This window comes from Mobula birostris, chromosome 1 (assembly GCF_030028105.1).
Source record: "Mobula birostris isolate sMobBir1 chromosome 1, sMobBir1.hap1, whole genome shotgun sequence".
Classification (NCBI taxonomy): domain Eukaryota; kingdom Metazoa; phylum Chordata; class Chondrichthyes; order Myliobatiformes; family Myliobatidae; genus Mobula; species Mobula birostris.
In genome coordinates, this window is record NC_092370.1 from 150,500,876 (window position 1) to 150,526,262 (window position 25,387).

Sequence of the window (25,387 nt, forward strand, 5' to 3'; positions counted from 1 at the left end):
CTACTCCCCAGCACCTTAAACCTATGTCCTCTTGTGGCAACCATTTCAGCCCAGGGGAAAACGCCTCTGACTATCCACACAATCAATGCCTCTCATCATCTTATACACCTCTATCAGGTCACCTCTCATCCTCCGTCACTCCAAGGAGAAAAGGCCGAGTTCACTCAACCTATTCTTATAAGGCATGCTCCCCAATCCAGGCATCATCCTTGTAAATCTCCTGTGCACTCTTTCTATAGCTTCCACATTCTTCCTGTAGTGAGGCGACCAGAACTGAGCACAGTACTCCAAGTGGGGTCTGACCAGGGTCCTATATAGCTGCAACATTACCTCTCAGCTTCTAAATTCAATTCCACAATTGATGAAGGCCAATACACCATACGCCTTCTTAACCACAGAGTCAACCTGCGTAGCTGCCTTGAGTGTCCTATGGACTGGGACCCCAAGATCCCCCTGATCCTCCACTCTGCCAAGAATCTTACCATTAATTCTGCCATCATATTTTAAAAGACACTGCCCAGAAGAAAGAAATGGCGAACTACTTCTGTAAAATTTGCCAAGAACAATCATGCTCATAGCCCATGATCGCCCACGTCATACATCATGGCACATAATGAAAATGATGTTGGTAGTCCCAAACAGAAGCTGCAGAATAAGAATCAGGTTTATTATTGTTGGCGTGTGTCCTGAAATTTGTTAACTTAGCAGCAGCAGTCAATGCAATACATGATAATATTGAAAGTAAAAGAAATAAGTAAATAAATTAAAGTATTTAAGTGTATTTTAAATAGTTAGATTAAAGATAGTGAAAAACAGAAACCATATACAGTGTCTATAAAAAGTATTCACCCCCTCTGGAAGTTTTCATGTTTTATTGTTTTACAATACTGAATCACAGTGGATTTAATTTGACACTTTTGACTCTGCTCAACAAAAAAAGACTCTTTCATGTTAAAGTGAAAACAGATCTCGACAAAGTGATCTAAATTAATTACAAATATAAATCACAAAATAATTGTTTGCATAAGTATTCACTCCCTTTAATAGGACACAACAAATCATCACTTGTGCAGTCCACACAAGTTGAGTGTTCCCATTCCAACCTCACTCCTTCCGAACGCTCTGCTCTCCACTCCCTCCTCACTAATCCTAACCTTACTATAAAACCCGCCGATAAGGTGGGTGCTGTTGTAGTCTGGCGTACTGACCTCTACCTTGGCAAGGCACAGCGACAGCTTGCGGATACCTCCTCTTATTTACCCCTCGATCGTGACCCCACTAAGGAGCACCAGGCCATTTTCTCCCACACCATCACCGACTTTATCCCATCCACTGCTACCAACTTTATAGTTCCCACACCCTGCACTTTCCCTTTCTACTTCCTACCCAAGATCCACAAACCTGCCTGTCCTGGTAGACCTATTGTTTTAGCTTGCTCCTGCCCCACCAAACTCATTTCTGCATACCTCGACACTGTTTTATCCCCCCTTGTTCGATCCCTTCCTATCTATATTTGTGACATTTCTCACGCTCTGGAACTTTTCAATGATTTTAAGTTCCCTTGCCCCCACCACTTTATTTTCACCATGGATGTCCAGTCCCTATATACTTCCATCCCCCATCAGGAAGGTCTCAAAGCTCTCCACTTCTTTTTGGATTCCAGGCCTAACCAGTTCCCCTCTACCACCACTCTGCTCCGTCTGGCGAAATTAGTCCTTACTCTTAATAATTTCTCCTTTGGCTCCTCCCACTTCCTCCAAACTAAAGGTGTAGCCATGGGCACCCGTATGGGTCCTAGCTCTGCCTGCCTTTTTATTTGCTTTGTGGAACAATCTAAGATCCAAACCTATTCTGGTACCTGTCCCCCACTTTTCCTTCGCTACATTAACGACTGCATTGGCGCTGCTTCCTGCACGCATGCTGAGCTCGTTGACTTTATTAACTTTGCCTCCAACTTTCACCCTGCCCTCAAGTTTACCTGGTCCATTTCTGACACCTCCCTCCCCTTTCTTGACCTTTCTGTCTCTGTCTCTGGAGACAGCTTATCTACTGATGTCTACTGTAAGCTTACTGACTCTCACAGCTACCTGGACTATTCCCCTTCTCACCCTGTCTCTTGCAAAAATGCCATTCCCTTCTCACAATTCCTCCGTCTCCGCCGCTTCTACTCTCAGGATGAGGCTTTTCATTCCAGGATGAGGGAGATGTCCTTTTTTAAAGAAAGGGACTTCCCGTCCTCCACCATCAACTCTGATCTCAAGCACATCTCCCCCATTTCACACACATCTGCTCTCACTCCATCCTCCCACCACCCCACTAGGAATAGGGTTTCCCTTGTCCTCACCTACCCACCAGCCTCCGGGTCCAACATATAATTCTCCGTAACTTCCACCACCTCCAATGGGATTCCACCACTAAGCACATCTTTCCCTCCCCCCCCCGCTTTCCGTAGGGATTGCTCCCTACGCGACTCCCTTGTCCATTCGTTCCCCCCCCCCCATCCCTCCCCACTGATCTCCCTCCTGGCACTTATCCTTGTAAGCTGAACAAGTGCTGCACATGCCCTTACACTTCCTCCCTCACTACTATTCAGGGCCTCAGACAGTCCTTCCAGGTGAGGTGACACTTCACCTGTGAGTCGACAGGGGTGATATACTGCGTTCGGTGCTCCCGATGTGGCCTTCTATATATTGACGAGACCCAACGCAGACTGGGAGGTCGTTTCGCTGAACATCTATGCTCTGTCCACCAGAGAAAGCAGGATCTTCCAGTGGCCACACATTTTAATTCCACGTCCTATTCCCATTCTGATATGTCTATCCACGGCCTCCTCTACTGTAAAGATGAAGCCACGCTCAGGTTGGAGGAACAACTCCTTATATTCCGTCTGGGTAGCCTTCAACCTGATGGCATGAACATTGACTTCTAAAACTTCCGCTAATGCTCCACCTCCCCCTCGTACCCCATCTGTTATTTATTTATATGCACACATTCTTTTTCTCTCTCTCCTTTTTCTCCCTCTGTCCCTCTCACTATACCCCTTGCCCATCCTCTGGTTTTCCCCCCTCCCCCTTTTCTTTCTCCCTAGGCCACCTGTCCCATGATTCTCTCATATCCCTTTTGCCAATCAACTGTCCAGCTCTTGACTCCATCCCTCCCCCTCCTGTCTTCTCCTATCATTTCGGATCTGCCCCTCCCCCTCCCACTTTCAAATTTCTTACTAGCTCTTCCTTCAGTTAGTCCTGACAAAGGGTCTCGGCCCGAAACGTCGACTGTACCTCCTCCTAGAGATGCTGCCTGGCCTGCTGCATTCACCAGCAACTTTTATGTGTGTTACTTGTGCAGTCAGTTGGTTTTAGAAGTCATATAATTAGTTGAATGGAGATCCCTTGTGTGCAGTCAAGGTGTTTCAGTTGATTGTAGTAAAATACACCTGTATTTGGAAGGTCCAACTGCTGGTGAGTCAGTATCCTGGCAAAAACTACACCATGAAGACAAATGAACACTCCAAGCAACTCCATGAAGAGGTTATTGAAAAGCACAAGTCAGGAGATGGATACAAGAAAATTTCCAAGTCACTGATTGTCCTTTGGAGTACAGTTAAGTGAATCATCAAGAAATGTAAAGAATATGGCACAGCTGTAAATCTGCCTAGAGCAGGCCGTCCTCAAAAACTGAGTGACCGTGCAAGAAAGGGACCAGTGAGGGAGGTCACCAAGAAAACTATGACAACTCTGGAAGAGTTACAGGCTTCAGTGGCTGAGATGGGAGAGACTGTGCATACAACAGCTGTTGCCCGGGTGCTTCACCAGTCGCAGTTTTATGGGAGAGTGGGCAAAGAGAAAGCCACTGTTGAAAAAGACTTCTTTTTCTTCTTCTTTAGGTATGTGAAAAGGAAAAAAATAGTTAAGACCAAAATTGGGCCCTTGAAGACAGAAGTGGGTGAATTTATTATGGGGAACAAAGAAATGGCAGACGAGTTGAACAGGTACTTTGGATCTGTCTTCACTAGGGAAGACACAAACAATCTCCCAGATATAATAGTGGCCAAAGGACCTAGGGTAATGGATGAATTGAAGGAAATTTATATTAGGCAGGAAATGCTGTTGGGCCTGAAGGCCGATAAGTCCTCGGGACCTGATGGTCTGCATCCCAGGGTACTTAAAGAGGTGGCTTCAGAAATCATGGACGCATTGGTAATCATTTTCCAATGTTCTATAGATCCAGGATCAGTTCCTATAGATTGGAGGGTGGCTAATGTTGTCCCTTTTTTCAAGAAGGGAGGAAGAGAGAAAACAGGGAATTATAGACCAGTTCGCCTGACATCGGTGGTGGGAAAGATGCTGGAGTCAATTATAAAAGATGAAATTATGACACATCTGGATAGTAGTAACAGGATTGGTCCGAGTCAGCATGGATTTACAAAGAGGAAATCGTGCTTGACTAATCTTCTGGAATTTTTTGAGGATGTAACTATGAAAATGGACAAGGGAGAGCCAGTGAATGTCGTGTACCTGGACTTTCAGAAAGCCTTTGATAAAGTCCCACATAGGAGATTAGTGGGCAAAATTAGGGCACATGGTATTGGGGGCAGAGTACTGACAAGGATTGAAAATTGGCTGGCTGACAGAAAAGAAAGAGTAGTGATTAACGGGTCCCTTTCGGAATAGCAGGCGGTGACCAGTGGGGTACCGCAGGGTTCAGAGCTGGGACCGCAGCTGTTTACAATATATATCAATGATTTAGATGAGGGAATTAAAAGTAACATTAGCAAATTTGCCAATGACACAAAGCTGGGTGGCAATGTGAAATGTGAGGAGGATGTTATGAGAATGCAGGGTGACTTGGACAGGTTGGGTGAGTGGGCAGCTGCATGGCAGATGCAGTTTAATGTGGATAAATGTGAGGTTATCCACTTTGGTGGTAAGAACAGGAAGGCAGATTATTATCTAATTGGAGTCAAGTTAGGAAAAGGGGAAGTACAACAAGATCTAGATGTTCTTGTACATCAGTCACTGAAAGCAAGCATGCAAGTACAGCAGGCAGTGAAGAAAGCTAATGGCATGCTGGCCTTCATAACAAGGGGAATTGAGTATAAGAGCAAAGAGGTCCTTCTGCAGCTGTACAGGGCCCTGATGAGACCACATCTGGAGTACTGTGTGCAGTTTTGGTCTCCAAATTTGAGGAAGAACATTCTTGCTATTGAGGGAGTGCAGCGTAGGTTCACAAGGTTAATTCCTGGGATGGTGGGACTGTCATATGTCAAAAGATTGGAGCGACTGGGCTTGTATACTCTGGAATTTAGAAGGCTGAGAGGGGATCTTATTGAAACATATAAGATTGTTAAGGGATTGGACACGCTGGAGGCAGGAAGCATGTTCCTGCTGATGGGTGAGTCCAGGACCAGGGGCCACAGTTTAAGAATAAGATGTAGGCCATTTAGAACGGAGTTGAGGGAAAAGCTTTTTCACCCAGAGAGTGGTGGATATATGGAATGCTCTGCCCCAGAAGGCTGTGGAGGCCAAGTCTCTGGATGCTTTCAAGAAAGAGATGGATAGAGCTCTTAAAGATAGCGGAATCAAAGGTTATGGGGATAAGGCAGGAACTGGATACTGATTGTGGATGATCAGCCATGATCACAGTGAATGGTGGTGCTGGCTCGAAGGGCCAAATGGCCTACTTCTGCACCTGTTGTCTATTGTCTATAAATCTCTGCTAGAGTTTGCTAGAAGGCATGTGGGAGTCTCTGAGGTCAGCTGGAAGAAGGTTCAATGATCTGATGAAACCAAAATTGAGCTTTTTGGCCATCAGACTAACGCTATGTTTGGCATAAGCCAAGCACTACACATCATCAAAAACTCACCATCCCTCCTGTGAAGTATTGTGCTAGCTTCATGGTGCTGTGGGGATGCTTCACTGCCGCAGTCCCTGCAAGGCTTGTGAAGATAGAGTGTAAAATGAATACAGCAAAGTACAGGGAAATCCTGGAGGAAAACCTGATGCAGTCTGCAAGAGAACTGTGACTTAGGAGAAAATTTGTTTTCCACCAAGATAATGACCCTAAGCAAAAAGCCAAAAGTTACACAAGAATGGCTTAAAAACAACCTGGAGTGGCCAAGTCAGAGTCCAGCCCTCAATCCAATTGAGAATTTTGGCTGTTCACTCATGATTCCCATGCAATCTGACAGAGCTTGAGCAGTTTTGTAAAAAAGAATGGTGAAAAAATTGCAGTGTCCAGATGTGCAAAGCTGATAGAGACCTATCCACACAGACTCAAAGCTGTAATTGCTGTCAAATGTGTATCTACTAAATATTGACTTGAAGGCAATAAGTAATTATGCAGTCAACTATTTTGTGTTTAATAATTGTAAAAAATTTAGACCAATTTGGAGAAATTTGTTTTCACTTTGACATGGAAGTGTTTTTTCTGTTGATCAGTTTCAGAAAAGCCAAAATAAATCGACTGTGATTCAGTTTTGTAAAAACAATAAAATATGAATACTTCTGGGGGTGAGGGGGGAAGAGACAAAATACTTTATATTAATATAAACTGTATGTTAAAAGAAAGTGAGATAGTGTTCATGGGTTCAGGTCTGTTTAGGAATCACATGGCAGAGGGGAAGAAGCTGTTCCTGAATTGTTGAATGTTTCTTCAGGCTTCATGACGGTAACAGTGAAAAGAGGGCATGCACTGTGTGATGGGGGTCCTCAATAATGGATGCTGCCTTTCTGTGACACTGCTCCTTGTTGACATCTTGGATACCACGGAGGCTAGAACCCAAGATGAATCTGTCTAATCTTACAGCTTTCTGTCCCATGCCAAACTGTGACGCAGCCTGGTCTCAGAATGGTCTCCATCATACATCTATAGAAGTTTTTGAGTGTTTTTGGTGACAAATTAAATCTCTTCAAACTCCAAATGAAATGTAGCTTCTGTCTTGCCAACATGGATATGTTGGAACCAGGTTAGATTGTCAGAGATCTTGACACCCAGGAACTTGAAACTGCTCACTCTCCCCACATCTGACTCCTCTATGAGGATTGGTTCATGTTCCCTTGTCTTGCCCTTCCTGAAGTTCACAATCAGCTCTTTGTTCTTACTAACATTGAGCACAAGGCACGACACCACTCAACTAATATCTGTCTCCTGTATGCCCTCTTATCTCCATCTGAGATTCTGCCAACAATAGTTGTATCTTCAGCAAATTTGTAGATGGTGTTTGAGCCATCTAACTGGGTCTAATCCCAGTTAATGTAACTGGGCAGGGGTTTGGAGCATCATCAGGAGAATATTTTGGAAATATTCACCATCACTCTGTAGGTTTCAAGGTAGTCATACAAAGGGAATGAACAATGGTTGAGAAATTAAGATCCTGAATTGGGGAACACACATCAAAGTTACTGGTGAATGCAGCAGGCCAGGCAGCAGCTCTAGGAAGAGGTACAGTCGACGTTTCAGGCCGAGACCCACGAAGGGTCTCGGCCTGAAACGTCGACTGTACCTCTTCGTAGAGCTGCTGCCTGGCCTGCTGCGTTCACCAGCAACTTTGATGTGTGTTCCTTGAATTTCCAGCATCTGCAGAATTCCTGTTGTTTGCATCCTGAATTGGGGAAGCTGATTTCAATATATTTTGGGATCTGGCAGAAATAGACTAGGAGCAGCTACTTGCATGTTAATTTGCATCTGACAAATGAGGTGGAAATAAGGATGAAATACTGAGAGTTTAGGGCCAATGTATTTCCATAAATCTGAAAGATAAGGACAAGTCTAAGGAAGCCTTAATCTAAGTCTAAGGAAATAAAGAGGATTGGATAAAGAAAAAAAAGTGCATGCTTGTTGTAGAGCTAAAAATTGAGGAGGAACAACAAGACTACTTACAAAAAGAGAGCAAAGATGGAATATTAATGGTTGACATGATTAAGGAAAATTGCGAAATATTTATCTGTATTAAATGCAAGAAGGTAACCAGAGAAAGAAGCTACTATCCAAGCCATAGAAACTAATCCAGAATCCAAAGAATAGAAACATAGAAAACCTACAGCACAAGGAAGCCCTTCGGCCCACAAAGCTGTCCCTAGCTTAGAACTACCTAGGCTTTACCCATAGCCCTCTATTTTTCTAAGCTCCATGTAGCCATCCAGGAGTCTCTTAAAAGACCGTATCGTTTCCGCCTCCACCGCCGCCGCCAGCAGCCCATTCCATACACACACCACTCTCTGCATGAAAAAACTTAACCCTGACATCTCCTCTGTACCTATTTCCTAGCACCTTAAAACTATGCCTTCTCGTGCTAGCTATTTCAGCCCTGGGGAATAGCCACTGACTATCCACACGATCATTGCCTCTCCTCGATTAGGTCACCTCTCATCCTCCGTCGCTCCAAGGAGAAGAGGCCGGGTTCACTCAACCTATTCTGATAAGGCATGCTCCCCAATCCAGGCAACATCCTTGTAAATCTCCTCTGCAGCCTTTCTATGATTTCCATGTCCTTCCTGTAGTGAGGCGACCAGAATTGAGCACAGTACTCCAAGTGGGGTCTGACCAGGTCTTATATAGCTGCAACATTACCTCTCGGCTCTTAAACTCAATCCCACGATTGATGAAGGCTAATGCCCCGTATGCCTTCTTAACCACAGAGTCAACCTGCGCAGCAGCTTTGAGTGTCCTATGGACTCAGACCCCAAGATCCCTCTGATCCTCCACACTGCCAAGTGTCTTACCATTAATGCTATATTCTGCCATCATATTTGACCAACCAAAATGAACCACCTCACACTTATCTGGGTTGAACTCCATCTGCTGCTTCTCAGCCCAGTTTTGCATCCTATCAATATCCTGTTGTAACCTCTGACAACCCTCCACACTATCCACAGCACCCCCAACCTTTGTGTCATCAGCAAATTTACTAACCCATCCCTCCACTTCCTCATCCAGGTCATTTATAAAAATCACAAAGAGAAGGGGTCCCAGAACAGATCCCTGAGGCACACCACTGGTCACCGACCTCCGTGCAGAATATGACCTGCCTACAACCACTCTTTGTCTTCTGTGGGCAAGCCAATTCTGGATCCACAAGGCAATGTCTCCTTGGATCCCATGCCTCTTTACTTACTCAATAAGCCTTGCATGGGGTACCTTATCAAATGCCTTGCTGAAATCTATATACACTACATCTACTGCTCTACCTTCATCAATGTGTTTAGTCACATCCTCAAAAAATTCAACCAGGCTCGTAAAGCACGACCTGCCTTTGACAAAGCCATGCTGACTATTCCTAATCATATTATGCCTCTCCAAATGTTCATAAATCCTGCCTCTCAGGATCTCCTCCATCAACTTACCAAGTACTGAAGTAAGACTCACTGGCCTGTAATTTCCTGGGCTATCTCTGCTCCCTTTCTTGACTACGAGAACAACATCCGCAGCCCTCCAATCCTTGGGAACCTGTCCCATCGTCACTGATGATGCAAAGATCATTGCCAGAGGCTCAGCAATCTCCTCCCTCGCTTCCCACAGTAGCCTGAGGTACATCCCGTCTGGTCCCGATGACTTATGCAACTTGATGCTTTCCAAAAGCTCCAGCACATTGTCTTCCTTAATATCTACATGCTCAAGCTTTTCAGTCCACTGCAAGTCCTCCCTACAATAGCCACGATCCTTTTCCATAGTGAATACTGAAGCAAAGTATTCATTGAGTACCTCTGCTATTTCCTCCAGTTCCATACACACTTTTCCACTGTCACACTTAATTGGTCCTATTCTCTCGCGTCCTATCCTCTTGCTCTTCACATACTTGTAGAATGCCTTGGGGTTTTCCTTATCTTGTCCGCCAAGCCTTCTCATGGCCCCTTCTGGCTCTTCTAATTTCATTCTTAAGCTCCTTCCTGCTAGCCTTATAATCTTCTAGATTCCTATCTTTGCCTAGTTTTTTGAACCTTTCGTAAGCTCTTCTTGACTAGATTTACAACAGCCTTTATACACCATGAATCTTGTACCCTACCATCCTTTCCATGTCTCGTTGGAACATAGCTACTCAGAACCCCACACAAATATCCCCTGAACTTTTGCCACATTTCTTCTGTACGTTTCCCTGAGAACATCTGTTTCTGATTTATGCTTCCAAGTTTCTGCCTGATAGCCTTGCATTTTCCTTTACTCCAATTAAACATTTCCCTAGCTTGTCTGTTCCTATCCATCTCCAATGTTATGGTAAAAGAGATAGAATTGTGATCACTATCTCCAAAATGCTCTCCCACTGAGAGACCTGACACCTGACCAGGTTCATTTCCCAATACCAGATCAAGTACAGCCTCTCCTCTTGTAGGCTTATCTACATATTGTGTCAAGAAACCTTCCTGAGCACATATAACAAACTCTACCCCATCTGAACCCCTCAGTCTAGGGAGATGCCAGTCAATATTTGGGAAATTAAAATCTCCCACCACAACGACGCTGTTATTATTACTCCTTTCCAGAATCTGTCTCCCTATCTGCTCCTCGATGCCCCTGTTACTATTGGGTGGTCTATAAAAAAAAACACCCAGTAGAGTTATTGACCCCCTCTTATTTCTAACTTCCACCCTCAGAGACTTCATAGGCAACTTCTCCATGACTTCCTCCTTTTCTGCAGCCGTGACACTTATCCCTGATCAACAGTGCCATGCTCTTTTACCTCCCTCCCTGTCCTTTCTGAAACATCTAAAGCCTGGCACTTGAAGTAGCCATTTCTGCCCCTGCACTATCCAAGTCTCTGTAATGGCCACAACATCATAGGTCCAAGTAGCTCCAAGTGCTGATCCATGCTCTATGCTCATCCGCTTTATTCATAATACTCCTCGCATTAAAATAGAATGTTGAATCTGCTCACACTTTCCACTGCTGACTCTTCATTCTTCTCCTAACTTCCCCATCCAGTTGACAATCTGGATTTGCTGATGTTGTTATTGTGACACCACTCGACCAGCTGATCTGTTTTGCTCCTGAATGCCTCCTTGTTGATGTCTGAGATTCTGCTAACAACTGCAGTCTTATTGCTGAATTTATAGATGGCATTTGAGCTGTGCCTTGTCACATAGTCATGAGTCTAAAGAATGGAACAATGGGCTAAGCACACATCCTTGAAGTGCATCTGTGTTGAAGAGGAGATGTGTACTGATAGTGATCCAGTTGCAAATAGAGGTATGGAGACCCAGGTTTTGAAACTTGTTGATTAGTATTGAGGGGATAATGGTGTTAAATGCTGGACTATAATCAATAAACAGCTGCCTGATTGTTGCATCCGGGTGATCCGAAGACCTGTTGTAGTGGTAGGCAAATTACAGTGGGTCTTGCTTAGGCAGGAGGTAATTCTAGCCATGACCAACCTCTCGGAGCACTTCATCACAGTAGATGTGTACGCTGCCCAGTGATAGTCATTGAGTCAGCTCATCCTGATCTTCTTGGGCTCTGGTATGATCAATCCCTTTTAAGGTAGACTGGGAACCTCCAACTCCAACTACAGTAGTGAGAGGTTGAAGACATCCTTGAACGATCCATCCAGTTGGTCAGCACAGGTTTGTAGTACCCTGCAAAGTACACCATCAGGATCTGATGCTTCAGTTTCTCAAAAACCATATCTCTACTCATACTGATTTTCTTCTGTTCCTCACTCTAACTAGACCATAGGTTCCCCAACATTACTTGTAATATCCTTTGTGAAGCCAGATCCAGATTGTGTTCAGTTGGTATGTTATTTCTTTGCTCACCATTATAATTTCCCTGTTTCTGACTTCGTGAGACCAACATTATGTCTTCAACACACTTTCTCTTTGTATATCTGTTGAATTCTTTGCATTCTGTTTTTGTTCATTCCAGGTTTACTATCTTACTATATTTTCCCCCTTCTTAAATAAACCCATGACACTCCTAACCTTACCATCGTCTTGTGAACAAAGCTTAAAATGAGGATAAGCTGGCCTTTTGACTAGCAGCTGTATAATGTTTGAAGGAATTCCTACTTCATCTTTTGTAAAATACTCAATAAAACTTAAGATTTTGACCAAGCATCAAAGTTCAACAGAATAAGAACATTTGGGCACTTTACAGAATAAAAAGACAGAATTTGACATTAATATATAAGCAGTGTCTCAATTTAAAATTTCTCCTTTGATCTTGCCCCCTTGAATGCTGTAATATCCACCAACTCTGAAGTTGTTGTGATACATTCAAATATTGTGATTAGCCCAAAATTTAATTGCTGCACCATTGGCAGTTGTTTGTTGAGCTGCCAAGACCACAAGCTCAGGAATTACCTTCCTGTGTTTATTCCTTCTTGCAAACATTCCTGTATATCTCTTGGAATAAAATTTTGATCATATGTTCTAATGTTACTTTTCTCAGTTTGTTGTTTAAATTTTGTTTGCTAATATACTTGTGAGGTGTATTTTATATTGCGATTTAAATACATGGCATGAGCATTGTGGAATGATTAATATCAGGGAAGCACAAAAGCTGTGTTAGTAGCAGGATTGCAGTTGTGCCAATAAAATAGAATTTTGTGAAATTTTTAAAGGGAAATCTTTAAAATAATGAATCAATTAATATATATAGAAACAGAAAATACCGGAAGTAGGCAGCATCTGTGGAGAGAGAAACAGACTTAACCCTTAAGGTTGCATAGCCTTTATCATCTTGAAATGGTATCTGTTTCTGTTTCTCTTTCCACTGATGCTGCCTGACTTGCTGAGTGTTTGTAGTATTTTCTATTTTTATTTTAGAATTCAAAATCCTTTTTTAATTTTCATTGCACCTCAGAAATTATTTTTTGGTATGTGTATGTATTTTTCAGTATTATTACAGTATGTGTAAAATATCATTGTACTAGACTCGATTTCAACATTTTACAAAGGTTTGTATCTGTTTTCAGGATGCTAACGTAAAACTGATTCGTGAACTACGGGAGGAGATTGACAGATTAAAATCCATGCTGATGAGTTTTGGATTGGTAAGTTTTGCTACAAAAATGGAATTTTTTGAAATAAAAAAGATAAATATTGACATTGGCATGCTTCATATTCTCAAAACCTATGTTAAAAATAAATAGTTCTATAATGAATAGTGAATAAGAATAAGGAACCTTGGTCCTCAAGGGATATTGGAACTCTCATAAAGAAGAAGAGAGAGCTGTATGACATACATAGGAAACAGAGCAAATAATGTGCTTGAGGAGTATAAAAAGTGCAAAAAAAAACTTACGAAAGAAATGAGGAGGGCTAAAAGAAGACATGAGGTTGCTTTGGCAGTCAAGGTGAAGGATAATCCAAAGAGCTTCTACAGGTATATTAAGAGCAAAAGGATAGTAAGGGTTAAAATTGGTCCTCTTGAAGTTCAGAGTGGTCAGCTATGTATGGAACAAAAAGAAATGGGGGAGATCTTAATTGGGTTTTTTGCGTCTGTATTTACTAAGGAAACTGGCATGGAGTCAATGGAAATAAGGCAAACAAGTAGTGAGGTCATGGAACCTATACAGATAGAATCTACAAGTATTTGGATAGACAGGGACTTATTAGGGAGAGCCAACATGGCTTTTTGCATGGTAGGTCATGCTTAACCAATCTATTAGAGTCTTTTGAGGAGGTTACCAGGAAAGTGGATGAAGGGAAGGCAGTGGATGTTGTCTACATGGACTTCAGTAAGGCCTTTGACAAGGTCCCGCATGGGAGGTTAGTTAGGAAGATTCAGTGACTAGGTATACATGGAGAGGTAGTAAATTGGATTAGATATTTAATTGGATTCAATGGAGGAAGCCAGAGAGTGGTAGTGAAGGATTGCTTCTCTGAGTGGAGGCCTGTGACTGGTGGTGTGCCACAGGGATCAGTGCTGGGTCCATTGTTATTTGTCATCTATATCAATGATCTGGATGATAATGTGCTAAATTGGATCAGCAAATTTACTGATGATACAAAGATTGGAGGTGTAGTAGACAGTGAGGACATTAAGTTCGGGGAAATTTGGGTTTCTCTCCTGTGTGGTCGCCTTTGTCCCATCGTGCCCACAAACTGGAGAGGGGCTGTTTTCAACTCCATACATGGCCTCTTGCATCCAGACCAAAAGGCCTCACAGAAATTGGTTGCACTAAAATTTGTTTGGCATGGCCTCAGAAAGATGTGCACGATTGGTCTGCAGCCTTTGTGGAGTGCCAGTGGACAAAATTTAACGGTCATGTTCAGGTGCCATTGGCACTTTTTGAGGTCCCTGAGTCATGTTCAAGTGCCATTGGCACTTTTTGAGGTCCCTGAGTGATGTGGACTTCATTGGCCATTCCCCCCCCCCCCCCCGCGGTTTTACGCACCTCCTCCAGTAGGTGCCCAGCTATCGCCCCTCCAGCATTGATGATGGCTGCAGACGTGGCTGGGCTTTCATCAGCTCCTGGGTTGCTCAGTTTGGCACCCCATCTGATGTTTCCTTTGACCAATTCATATCAGATGGCCCAGAACCTCGAATTTAGGCTACTTCACACCATGATGTATCACCCGCAGTCTAATGGCCTCTGTGAGCAGTTTCACCGCTCCTTAAAGGCTGTCCTGAGGGCTTCCTGACAAATGTATGTTGGCATGATCATCTCCAGTGGATCCTGCTGGGGTTCAGAACAGCCCCAAAACTGGACCTGCAGTCATCTGTGGCCGAATTGGTGTACGGTTATCCATTACAAGTGCCAGGTGATTTCATTCCTGATGCCATGACCACCTGGTCAACCTGTCAACAGTGTTCCACCCTCCTCAGTAAATTCAATTCCTTTTCTCCTATTCCTATCTCCCGTCGTGGTGTACAACACCCTTGAGTTCCTGTTGACCTACATTCCGCCTCATTTGTTTTCATCCGCCAACATCTCCTTTGGCCCCCTTATGGTGGCCCGTTCTGCATTTCAGAACGGGGAGAAAAGATAAGATAAGATAATAAGAGGGATACATCTAAACATATTTCAGAAGATGGCCTTAAACCAGCCCACCAAAATTTTGAGGATTCAGCTACCATGGCCCTGCCGTCATGACATGACCATGAGCATGTCAACACACCTCTGGATGAGCCACAGGCAGCTGCCTTTCCTCCACCCATGGAACGTAGGATCCAAGCCAGGCGACTCGTCCGAGCTCCGGGCAGATTTACAGCTGTGCCATATTCTTTCCATTTGATGATTCAGTGACTAGGAAATTTTCTTGTATCTATCTTCTGACTTGTGCTTTTAAATGACCTTTTTGCGGAGTTGTTTGGAGTATTCTTTTGTCTTCATAGTGTAGTTTTTGCCAGGATACTGACTTACCAGCAGTTGGACCTTCCAAAATACACAATTGATTACAGTGTATTTTCACTATAATCAATTGAAGCAGCTTGACTGCACATAGGTCTCCAAAACAGATCTTCATTTAACTAATTATATGACTTCTAAAAACAATTACTGCAACAGTGATGATTTGGTATATCATGTTAAGGGGGGAGTGGATACTTATGCAATCAATTATTTTGTGTTTTATATTTGTAATTAATTTAGATCACTTTGTAGAGATCCGTTTTCACTTTGACACAAAATAATCTTTTTCTGTTGATCAGTGTCAAAAAAGCCAAATTAAATCCACTGTGATTCAGTGTTGTAAAACAATAAAACAAAAACTTCCAAAGAGGTGAATACTTTTTATAGACGTAGTAACAGGGGTTTTGATCAACTGTTTATTGTTGGCAATAACAGTCAACTCAGGTGCTTTCTGATCTTTCTCATGGATGACATCCTATACTTTAATGATGGAAAAAAGAAAAGACTGGCATTTATAAAACATTACATGCTTCGTATGTTACAAAAAGTTTCAAGGTCAGTGGGATTACAGGAAGTTTGGTTATTTTTTAGGCAAATATGTAAGAGGCTGACTCATGAGTGACCATTTAGTATCTTTAAGTGACACTGGTTGTGGAATGAACATTTGCTGGAAGAAATACCTTGCCCTCCTTAGAGGAGTCCCATTCCTATTTGAACAGACAGATTCCCTTATCAATTAACCTTATCAATTCAACACGCCCTTATCAATTCAACACCCCTTATCAATTCAACACTCCCTCAAGTGAACTAACAATGCAATTTAAGTGCATACAATGAAGTAAATCTACACAGACTTTCTCCATTGACTGATTTAGGGGATGGGTGTGCTCTGCAGTTGTGGGTATACAAGTTTTGCTGCTGAGTTAAAACCAGTCTGAAGTAGATGTTGATTCAGGACTGGAAGAAAAGTAGAATTACGATAGTGTAAAATGATCAATGATAAAACAAGGAATAACTTAGACTTATTGTAAGTAGTATTTTTTTACTGGTTAATGAGGTACTTCTGTATTATTTTGTCATTGAATTATGCTCAAAATGCTCTTTGATTGGGATAACCATTTTAAACTTCAAGACTGTTGTGATTTGAGTGTAGATGTGAAGATTTTCAGTCACCACAAATCAGTGTTCGATTACTGTCACAATCCTATTTGAGTACTCAATCAAGCTGTCATTAGTGCACCAAAAGCACCTGATAATGTTGATCTTCATTGATTTATTGGCAGAGAAACTTGAGTCCCCTAAGTGATGAAAATGATGAGAAAGATGGAAGCCTCACAGAAATACTACTTCAAAATGAACTGAAGGTTGGTTATTTATTGGCATGTTATGGAGGGAAAAAAACTTCTCAAGAAGTTGTGGGTACCTTTATCAAATCTCCCCTCATTCTTCTTTGTTTTAGGGAATAAGGTATTCAACCATATCCAGTCCTCAAGCCCCAGCAATGTCCTTGTAAATATTCTCTGCAATCTTATTTAGATCTTTCCTGTAGGTCGATGACCAAGACTGCACATAATACTCCAAATTAGACCTCATCAATGTCTTATACAATTTCACCATAACATCCAAACTCCTTACACAAAACATTGATTTATGAAAGCCTGTGTGCCATAAGCTTTCTTTATCAACCTATCTACCTGTGATGCCACTTTCAAGGAATTATGGATCTGTATTCCCAAATCCTATTTTACTGCACTCCTCAGTCCCTTACTGCTCACTGTGTAAGATTTACCCTGGTTGGTCCTACCAAGGTGCAACATCTCGTACTTGTCTGCATTAAATTCCATTTGCCATTTTTCAGCCCATTTTTCCATCTGGTCCAGATCCATCAATGAGGATACAGGGCCATTGGTGAAGACTGGTTAAAGGGTGATTTCAGACTAACATCAGGGAGCATTTCTTTACACAGCAAGTTGTGGACACATGGAACAAACTACCTGCTTGTATAGTTGACAGTAGTACCTTAAAAGTCTTTCAAATCTAAACTCAATAGTTATTTCAACACACTATGTGAATAGAAATTTGGCAAGCCTTGTTGGGCAGAATGGTCTGTTCTTGTCAAACACTTGGAATGGTTGGGTTGAAGTTGCATCAGTTGGAGCATGTGGAGTAGAGAAATAGTATACCTTAAGGGGCATATGAAAGATGACAGAGAAGGCAAGGAAATCAGAGAGGGAATTGAACAGCAAATTAAAGTGAATGAAGACTGGAAGCTCAAGGTCACATTTGTGGAATGAGAAAAGATACTCTGCAGAATTATTACTCAATCAGCATTTGTTGGTTGGTGTGGAGGAACCACATTTAGAACATTGAATGCAATTCACTAAACTGGAAGCAGTGCAGATGAATTGCTGTGTTCGCATGGAAGGGCTGTTTTCCGTGTCTACGTAGTAGGAAGTAAAATAAGATGTTTTGCATCTCTAGTAACTGCATAAGAAAATGTTCCATAACAAAAACAGAAAATAACAAATTTGCTCTCAAGTATGTTACCTCACACTTTTCCTCAATCTGTAGCCTATCTTATATCAACGATTTGGATTATGGAATAGATGGCTTTGTGGCTAAGATATGAAGATATGTGGAGGGGCCGGTAGTGCTGAGGAAACGGAGAGTCTGCAGAGAGACTTGGATAGATTGGAAGAATGGGCAAAGAAGTGGCAAATGAGGTACAATGTTGGAAAGTGTATGGTTATGCACTTTGGCAGAAAAAATAAACGGGCAGACTATTATTTAAATGGGGAAAGAATTCAAAGTTCTGAGATGCAATGGGTCTTGGGAGTCCTTGTACAGGATACCCTTAAGGTTAACCTCCAGGTTGGGTTGGTAGTGAAGAAGCCGAATGCAACGTTGGCATTCATTTCTAGAGGAATAGAGTATAGGAGCAGGGATGTGATGTTGAGGCTCTGTAAGGCGCTGGTGAGACCTCACTTGGAGTACTGTGGGCAGTTTTGGTCTTATTTAAGAAAGGATGTGCTGACGTTGGAGAGGGTACAGAGAAGATTCACTAGAATGATTCTGGGAATGAGAGGGTTAACATATGAGAAATGTTTGTCCGCTCTTAGACTGTATTCCTTGGAGTTTAGAAGAATGAGGGGGGACCTCATAGAAACATTTTGAATGTTGAAAGGCATGGACAGAGTGGATGTGGCAAAGTTGTTTCCCATGATGGGGGAGTCTAATACAAGAGGGCATGACTTAAGGATTGAAGGGCGCCCATTCAGAACAGAAATGCGAAGAAATTTTTTTAGTCAGAGGGTGGTGAATCTATTGAATTTGTTGCCACGGGCAGCAGTGGAGGCCAAGTCATTGGGTGTATTTAAGGCAGAGATTGGTGAGAAGGCGGGGGAGTGGGACTAAATAGGAGAATGGATCAGCTCATGATAAAATGGCGGAGGAGACTCGATGGGCCGAATGGCCGACTTCTGCTCCTTTGTCTTATGGTCTTATGGTTATTAATTTGTCTCAGGAAATACTGACATCAGGTATTACTGTAATCTTTCTTAGGTGGATCAGCTTACCAAAGACTGGACAGACAGATGGAAAGACACAAAAGCAATCATGGAGGAATATTATGTGGACATAAACAGAAGGAAAACAGGAGTCATTGTTGCCTCCCAGTTACCTCATTTAATAGCAGTGGATGAGGATATATTAAGTACAGGTGTTTGTCTTTATTATCTCAGGGTAAGATTTTTGAATTGATTCAATGTATTTTGTTGCCATTTTCAAAATATATTTGGAATTTAAAACCAAACAGTACAATATATTCTATGTTTAGAGTGATCATGGAGTACAATGATGCTAGAAAATTTGTGAACCCTATGGAATTTTCTCCATTTCTGCATAAATATGACCTAAAACGTGATCAGATCTTCACGCAAGTTCTAAAACTAGATTGAGAACCTAATTAAATAAATAACACAAAAGATGTTATACTTGTTCATTTATTTATTGAGAAAAATGATCTAATGTTACATGTGTTTAGGGTCTTATGAGGAAAGGATGCAACCTTTCTTCATAAGACACATTCTCCAATCCAGAAAGTTTCCTGGTAAATCTCCTTTGTACTTTCTCTAAAGCTTCCAGGATGGAACACAATACTCTGTGTGGTTTAACCACAATGTTATTGAGCTAAAACATCATCTTGCAGCTCTTGAACTCAATTTGACAATTTTCTCTCCTCCTTATTAAGATCTTTTATGCTTATGTTAGTGTTTATCGTTGTCACGTATTGAGGTAGTACAAGGTAAAACAACAACAGTGCAGAATAAAGTGGTACAGTACAGAGGAAGTGCTGTGCAGGTAGACAGTAAGGTGCAAGTTCACAACAGGGTAGATTGTGAGGTCGAGCCTATCTTACTAGGGAAATATTCCATGATTTTATAACAGTGGAATAGAAGCTGTCTTTGAGCATGGTAGTATGTGTCTACATGTAAGGGAAGCTGGTTTTTGTGATGTGCTAAGACGTGTCCACAGCTCTCTGCAGTTTTTTTGCATTCATGGGCAGAGAAGCAGCCATACCAAGCTGTGATGTATCCAGACAAGATGCTTTCTGTGGGCAACAATAAAAATTCGTGAGGGTCAAATAGGACATGTCAAATTTCTTTAGCCTCATGAGGAAATAGAGGCACTGGTGAGCTTTCGTACCATGGCATTAACATGGTTAGACCAGGATAGGCTATTGATGAGCTTCATTCCTAGGAACTTGAAACTCTCAACCCTTTTGACCTGAGCATTGTTAATGTAAATAGGAAAATGTGCACCACCCCCTTTTCTCAAATCATTGACCGGTTCAGCTGACTTTGTGGGAAAGGTTGTTATCAAGATAACATGTCATTAGGCTTTCTGGCTCCTTCTGTACACCAGCTCAACAGTATTTGAGATACGGTCCACTAGAATGATATCATATGCAAATGTGTAGATGGATTTGGAGTGGAATTGGGCCACACAGTTGTGAGTAGAGTAGGGGCTGAGGATGCAGCCTTGTGGCTTGCCAATGCTGAGAATAATCGTGGCAGAGGTTGTGCTACCTATCCTTACAAATTGCAATCTGTTGGTCAGGAAGTCAAGGATCAGGTTACAACAGGAGGTGTTTAGTCCCAGGTTTAGAAGTTTGTAGATGAGTTTGCTTGGAATTATACTATGAAAGGCGGAACTCTAGTCAATAAGCATAAGTTTTTTCATAGGTGTCTTTCCTGTCCACTGCTTCAGAGATGAGTGTAGGGGCAGGGAAATGGCTTCTGCCATCGACCTGTTTTGGCAGTTGGTGGTCAAGGTGGTGTAAGAGGCTGGAATTAATGCATTCCATGATCACCCTCTTGAAGTATTTCAATATGTCAGAGCCACCAAACAATAGTCATTAAGGCACGTTACTTTGTGTTTTTGTAGGTACTGGGATGATAGTGGTCTTATTAAAACAGATGGGAGCCTTAGATTGAAGCAGAGAGTTGTTAAAAACGTCTACATGTACCCCTGCCAGCTGATCCATGCAGAATCGAAGAACACAGCTAGGTACACCATCTGGGCCAGTTGCTTTCCATGGGTCCACTCCTCCAGAAGATTAATTTTATATTTGCAGTGGTGACTGTAGGTTTAGATGCATTGGAGGCTGTCAGAGTGGGTGGTAACATTCCAGTCCCTTTCTGGTCAAGGCATGCATAGAATACATTCAAAACATTCAAATTCTGTTCAAAATATGCATGGTGTAAAGCAGACAGTGAGCTATGAAGATTGAATATCATCAGTATATGTTGCTTTGCTGTACTTATTGGTTTAGACCTTACTTTGAGATTAATACAAACTAACAATATTTTTACAATAGTCCATTATTAAATTCTGCAATATTGTCAGTCACTGGCCTCCAGTTCGAAAAATAGCCTTTCATCCTCACCCTCACCCTCACCCTGTTTTCCTATCATTAAGCCAATTAGCTAGCTCTCTCTGAGTTCCATGCAGTCTAACTTAACATAGCAGCCTGGAAATTTATCAGAAGCCTTCCTGAAATCCATATAGACGTTGATAGCTCTGCCTTCATCAATCATTTTGGTTACTTCACAAAAACATAATCAAATTCATGAGATGTGATCTTCCACACACAAAAAGGGCTGACTATTTCAGTCTTTCCGAGTGCTTGTATTCCTTAAACGTTAGGCTGTAGTTACCAATTTATTCTTTGCAGCTTTTCTTAGATAAAGATGCAGCCCTCTCTGCCCTCCTGTCTTCTGGCTCTTCACCCGTCACTAATGATGCTGCATACATCTTCGGCAGAGCTCCCGCAATTTCCTCTCTAGCTTCCCATAGTGTTCTTGGATATACTAATTTATACACAGTCTACAAAGTGAGACAGAAATTATTCTAGCTAGTGAGACAGAAATTGAGCTAGTTTGGGAAATAATGAGTTAGTGTGAGACATTGTGCAGTGAGATTCATACTGAAGTTTTCATGGAAATTAAATTTGAAGGCTCAGAAGAACAGTGATCATTTTAGTATTATTAATATGGATAGAAACAAATCTGTAATGGAAAGAGGTCAAGTATTACACAAGTGTTATACATTAATAAATTTATAAGGAAATTATTATAATTCACCATATATTTTCTTCTTTGAATTATCTTTCTTCCTTTTGTTTTCTTCGCTTGTTTATCTTTCTATAGGACCAGCTGAACTGTAAGTAAGGATACTATTGATGATCAGTTATCCTTTCACATGTTGTGCCTGCTAAACTTAAATTGTTTGCTGTGTTTAAATATTCATTGGTTATTTTCTTTTTTTTTGTAATTTTTTATTGAATTTCATCAGCAAACAAACATTTCCATAAGATGTATTTCAGATTAAGGACATATATCATACAGTCATATTTGTCACAAATCTCCACATAATATTTATCTGAAATATACACTTATAGAAAGGAGAGGAAAGAAAGAACAATCAAAAGAAGAAAACTCTACGGAGTAGGGAGTGATTTTTTTTACAACATATTCATTGACTTGTGAGAATAAAATCAGGCCTATGAGGTATTATGTAGTTAAACCATTTTTCCAGTATGAATAAAATTGTTCCAAGTTATGATTAACAGATGTTGTTATCTTCTCCATTTTGTAAATGTCCATTGTAATTTCCATCCATGCATTTAAAGTTGGGCTCTCCTGAGATAACCATTTCCTAGTAAGGGTCTTTTTACCAGCCACCAGCAGTACATTCATTAAATATTTATCTCTTTTCAACCATTCTTGAGGTACATACCCAAAATATATGGTCTTACTCTCTGAGGGTATTTCACATTTAAGGATGTCTTGTAGGGCATTATGTATCCCACTCCAATAGTCTTTGATAACGGGGCAATCCCAGAAAATATGATAATGGTTTGCATTTTGATTTCCACAATTTCTCCAGCAAGCAGGGGAGTTACTATTATAATGCGAGTTCTGAGAGGGTGTAATAAAATATCTTACCAAGTTTTTCCACCCGAACTCCCTCCATTTCTGTGAACTGGTACACTTCCATTGATACCTCCATATTATTGTCCAGTCTTCCTCAGATATTACTATCCCTCCTTCCTTCTCCCATTTTGTTTTAATGTATGAAGTCAAATGTGTTTTAAGATTTGACAAACCCTTATAAATGCTTAAAATTATTCTACTACTGTTGTCTGGATTATATGCTTTTCTAAATAGCTCTATCAGACATGTACTTGCCTTGGTTACATTTTTAACCTTCCTATTAACATACTGTTGCATCTGTAAATACTGGTAAAGGTCTTGTTTTTCGAATAAATATTTCCCTTTGAGCATTTCAAAACTGAACAGTGTTCCTTCTTTCATTATATTGCAAATAGCTGTTATTCCTTTAGCTGTCCAGTCCTTAAATCTAGCATCCAGTTTATTCGGCGTAAAATCCGAGTCATATGCACACCATTTAAGAATTGCAATGTCTCTCTCTAGTTTATATTCTTATATAATAGTTTTCCATATTTTAAGAGTCCATTTCACCCATGGGCTGTCAATATTATTTATGTAACTTTGTATGTTGTTATCAGTCAAAATTGCCTGTGTGGGGATGGAAAGTATCCTCTCCTCAATGTTTTTCCATTGAGCGCCATATGATGGGTTGCACCAGCATATCACGGCTCTCAACTGTGCTGCAAAATAATAATCTCCAAGAGAAGGTAGGCCCCATCCCCCCTTTTCCTTGGCTAATTGCAAAGTTTTGAGACGAACCCTAGGCCTTTTACCTTGCCATATATATCTTGATAACATCTTGTTCCATTCATTGAATTGATTTTGGTTAAACTCTATTGGCAGGGTCTGAAAGAAATATAGTAGTCTGGGCAGTATATTCATTTTAATAGATTCAATCCTTGAACTGAGACCAAGAAAAGGAATTAGGTTCCATCTTGTTATATCTTCCTTAATTTTTTTATATATAGGCTGATAATTGCATTCTGATAATTTTGCCAAATCTTTTGACATAATGATGCCCAAATATTTGAAGGACTCTGCTATGCCCAAACAGATATCTACTTTCAATTTCTCTTGGTGGACTGTAGTTATATGAAAGTAGTTGGGTTTTTATCTATGTTGATCTTGTATCCTGATAATTAGCCATATTGTTCAAAGGATTGCTTCAATTTAGGTAAAGGGTACGTTGCTTAATGTCATCCACATAACAGGCCCATTTATGCTCTGTCTCTTTAATAGTAATTCCCCTGATATCTTCATTTTGTCTGATGTATTGAGCTAATGGTTCCAGATATAATGTGAAGAGTAGCGGTGACCATGCACAACCCTGTCTTGTGCCCCTTTCTGGGGTAAAACTATTAGATAAATATCCATTGATTTTAATCCTGGCAGTGGGATTGTCGTATAGTGCCTGTATAGTTTTAATAATTGTGTCACGTAGACGAAATCTATGTAAAACTCTGTAAAGAAAATTTCAATTAATTAAATCAAATGCCTTTTCAGCGTCCACACTAATCACTATTGCTTCAATTTCATTTTTTTAATATGATCCATAATGTGAAGTGTCCTTCGTATATTGTCTTGTGTTTGGCATTGTTGTATAAAACCTGTCTGATCATTATGTATCAGTGTGGGTAGAAACTCTTCTAACCGTTTGGCCGTGATGGAGGTAAATATTCTATAATCCACATTAAGAACAGATAGTGGTCTAAATGACCCACATTCCATTTTGTCCTTGCCTTCTTTCGGTATAGCTGAGATTATTGCCTCCTTCCAGCTGAGTGGCATTTGCGCCTTTCCTAGAGTCCAGTTCAGTGTGGGGAGTAAAATAGGAATTAACTCACTTCTGAACTCTTTATACCACTCTGCTGTATATCCATCTGATCCTGGTGACTTACTTAATTTAAGCCTACTAATTGCATTTTTTAGTTCAGCTTCAGTTATGTCAGCAGTCATCATTCTATTTTGTTCTTTGCTTAAAGTGGGTAACTCTAAAGAATTCAGGAAGGTGTCAATCTGGATTATGCTTCCCCCTGGAACTTTGGAATATAGAGTTTTGTAAAATGATTTCAAAAGCTTCTTGAATTTCACTTAGCTTATTTTTTTATATTTTTGTTCTTGAATCCCTTATTCTATGAATTGTATTTTCTGCTATCTTTTTTTTCAGTTTCCACTCCAGTATTTTCATAGATTTAGATCCACTTTCATGTGTCTCTGTTTCAGAAACATTAAATTTTTTCTGATTTCTTGTGTAGCCAAACTATTAATTTCATTCCTAATTTTTTAAATTTCCTCTAGTGTATCCTGTGCCAAACTCAATTTGTTTTTTTCTAGTTCCTTCAGCTTATTTTGTAATTCCTCTAATGTTCTATTCCTTATTTTTGTCTTATATGAAGATATCGCTATAATTTTCCCTCTTAACCAGCCTTCAGAGTATCCCATAGAATGGGAGGTGAAACCTCTCCATTATCATTGAATTCTAAGTAAAGACCAATTTCTTTTTTAATTTATTCTTTAAAATAGGGATCATTGAGTCGATTTGAATTTAGTTTCCAAATAGTATTCTTTGGTTGTAGGTCAAAATAA

General features: G+C 40.9%; 1 protein-coding gene across 10 annotated transcripts in view; it reads left to right on the forward strand.

Annotated features, from left to right (window-relative positions):
* The window catches only part of LOC140200467 (stAR-related lipid transfer protein 9-like), a 396,482-nt gene that overhangs the window by 242,640 nt on the left and 128,455 nt on the right, over window positions 1-25,387 (forward strand). For 8 of the 10 annotated variants that reach the window (XM_072263850.1, XM_072263869.1, XM_072263879.1 and 5 more), the window contains exons 14-16: window positions 12,906-12,983; window positions 16,571-16,651; window positions 18,849-19,028. In XM_072263850.1, the coding sequence (XP_072119951.1) occupies window positions 12,906-12,983; window positions 16,571-16,651; window positions 18,849-19,028 (339 nt within the window). Of the gene's footprint in view, window positions 1-3,451; window positions 3,600-11,104; window positions 11,180-12,905; window positions 12,984-16,570; window positions 16,652-18,848; window positions 19,029-25,387 lie in introns of those variants that run through there. The other 2 variants (XM_072263896.1, XM_072263906.1) reach the window with 2 other exon arrangements.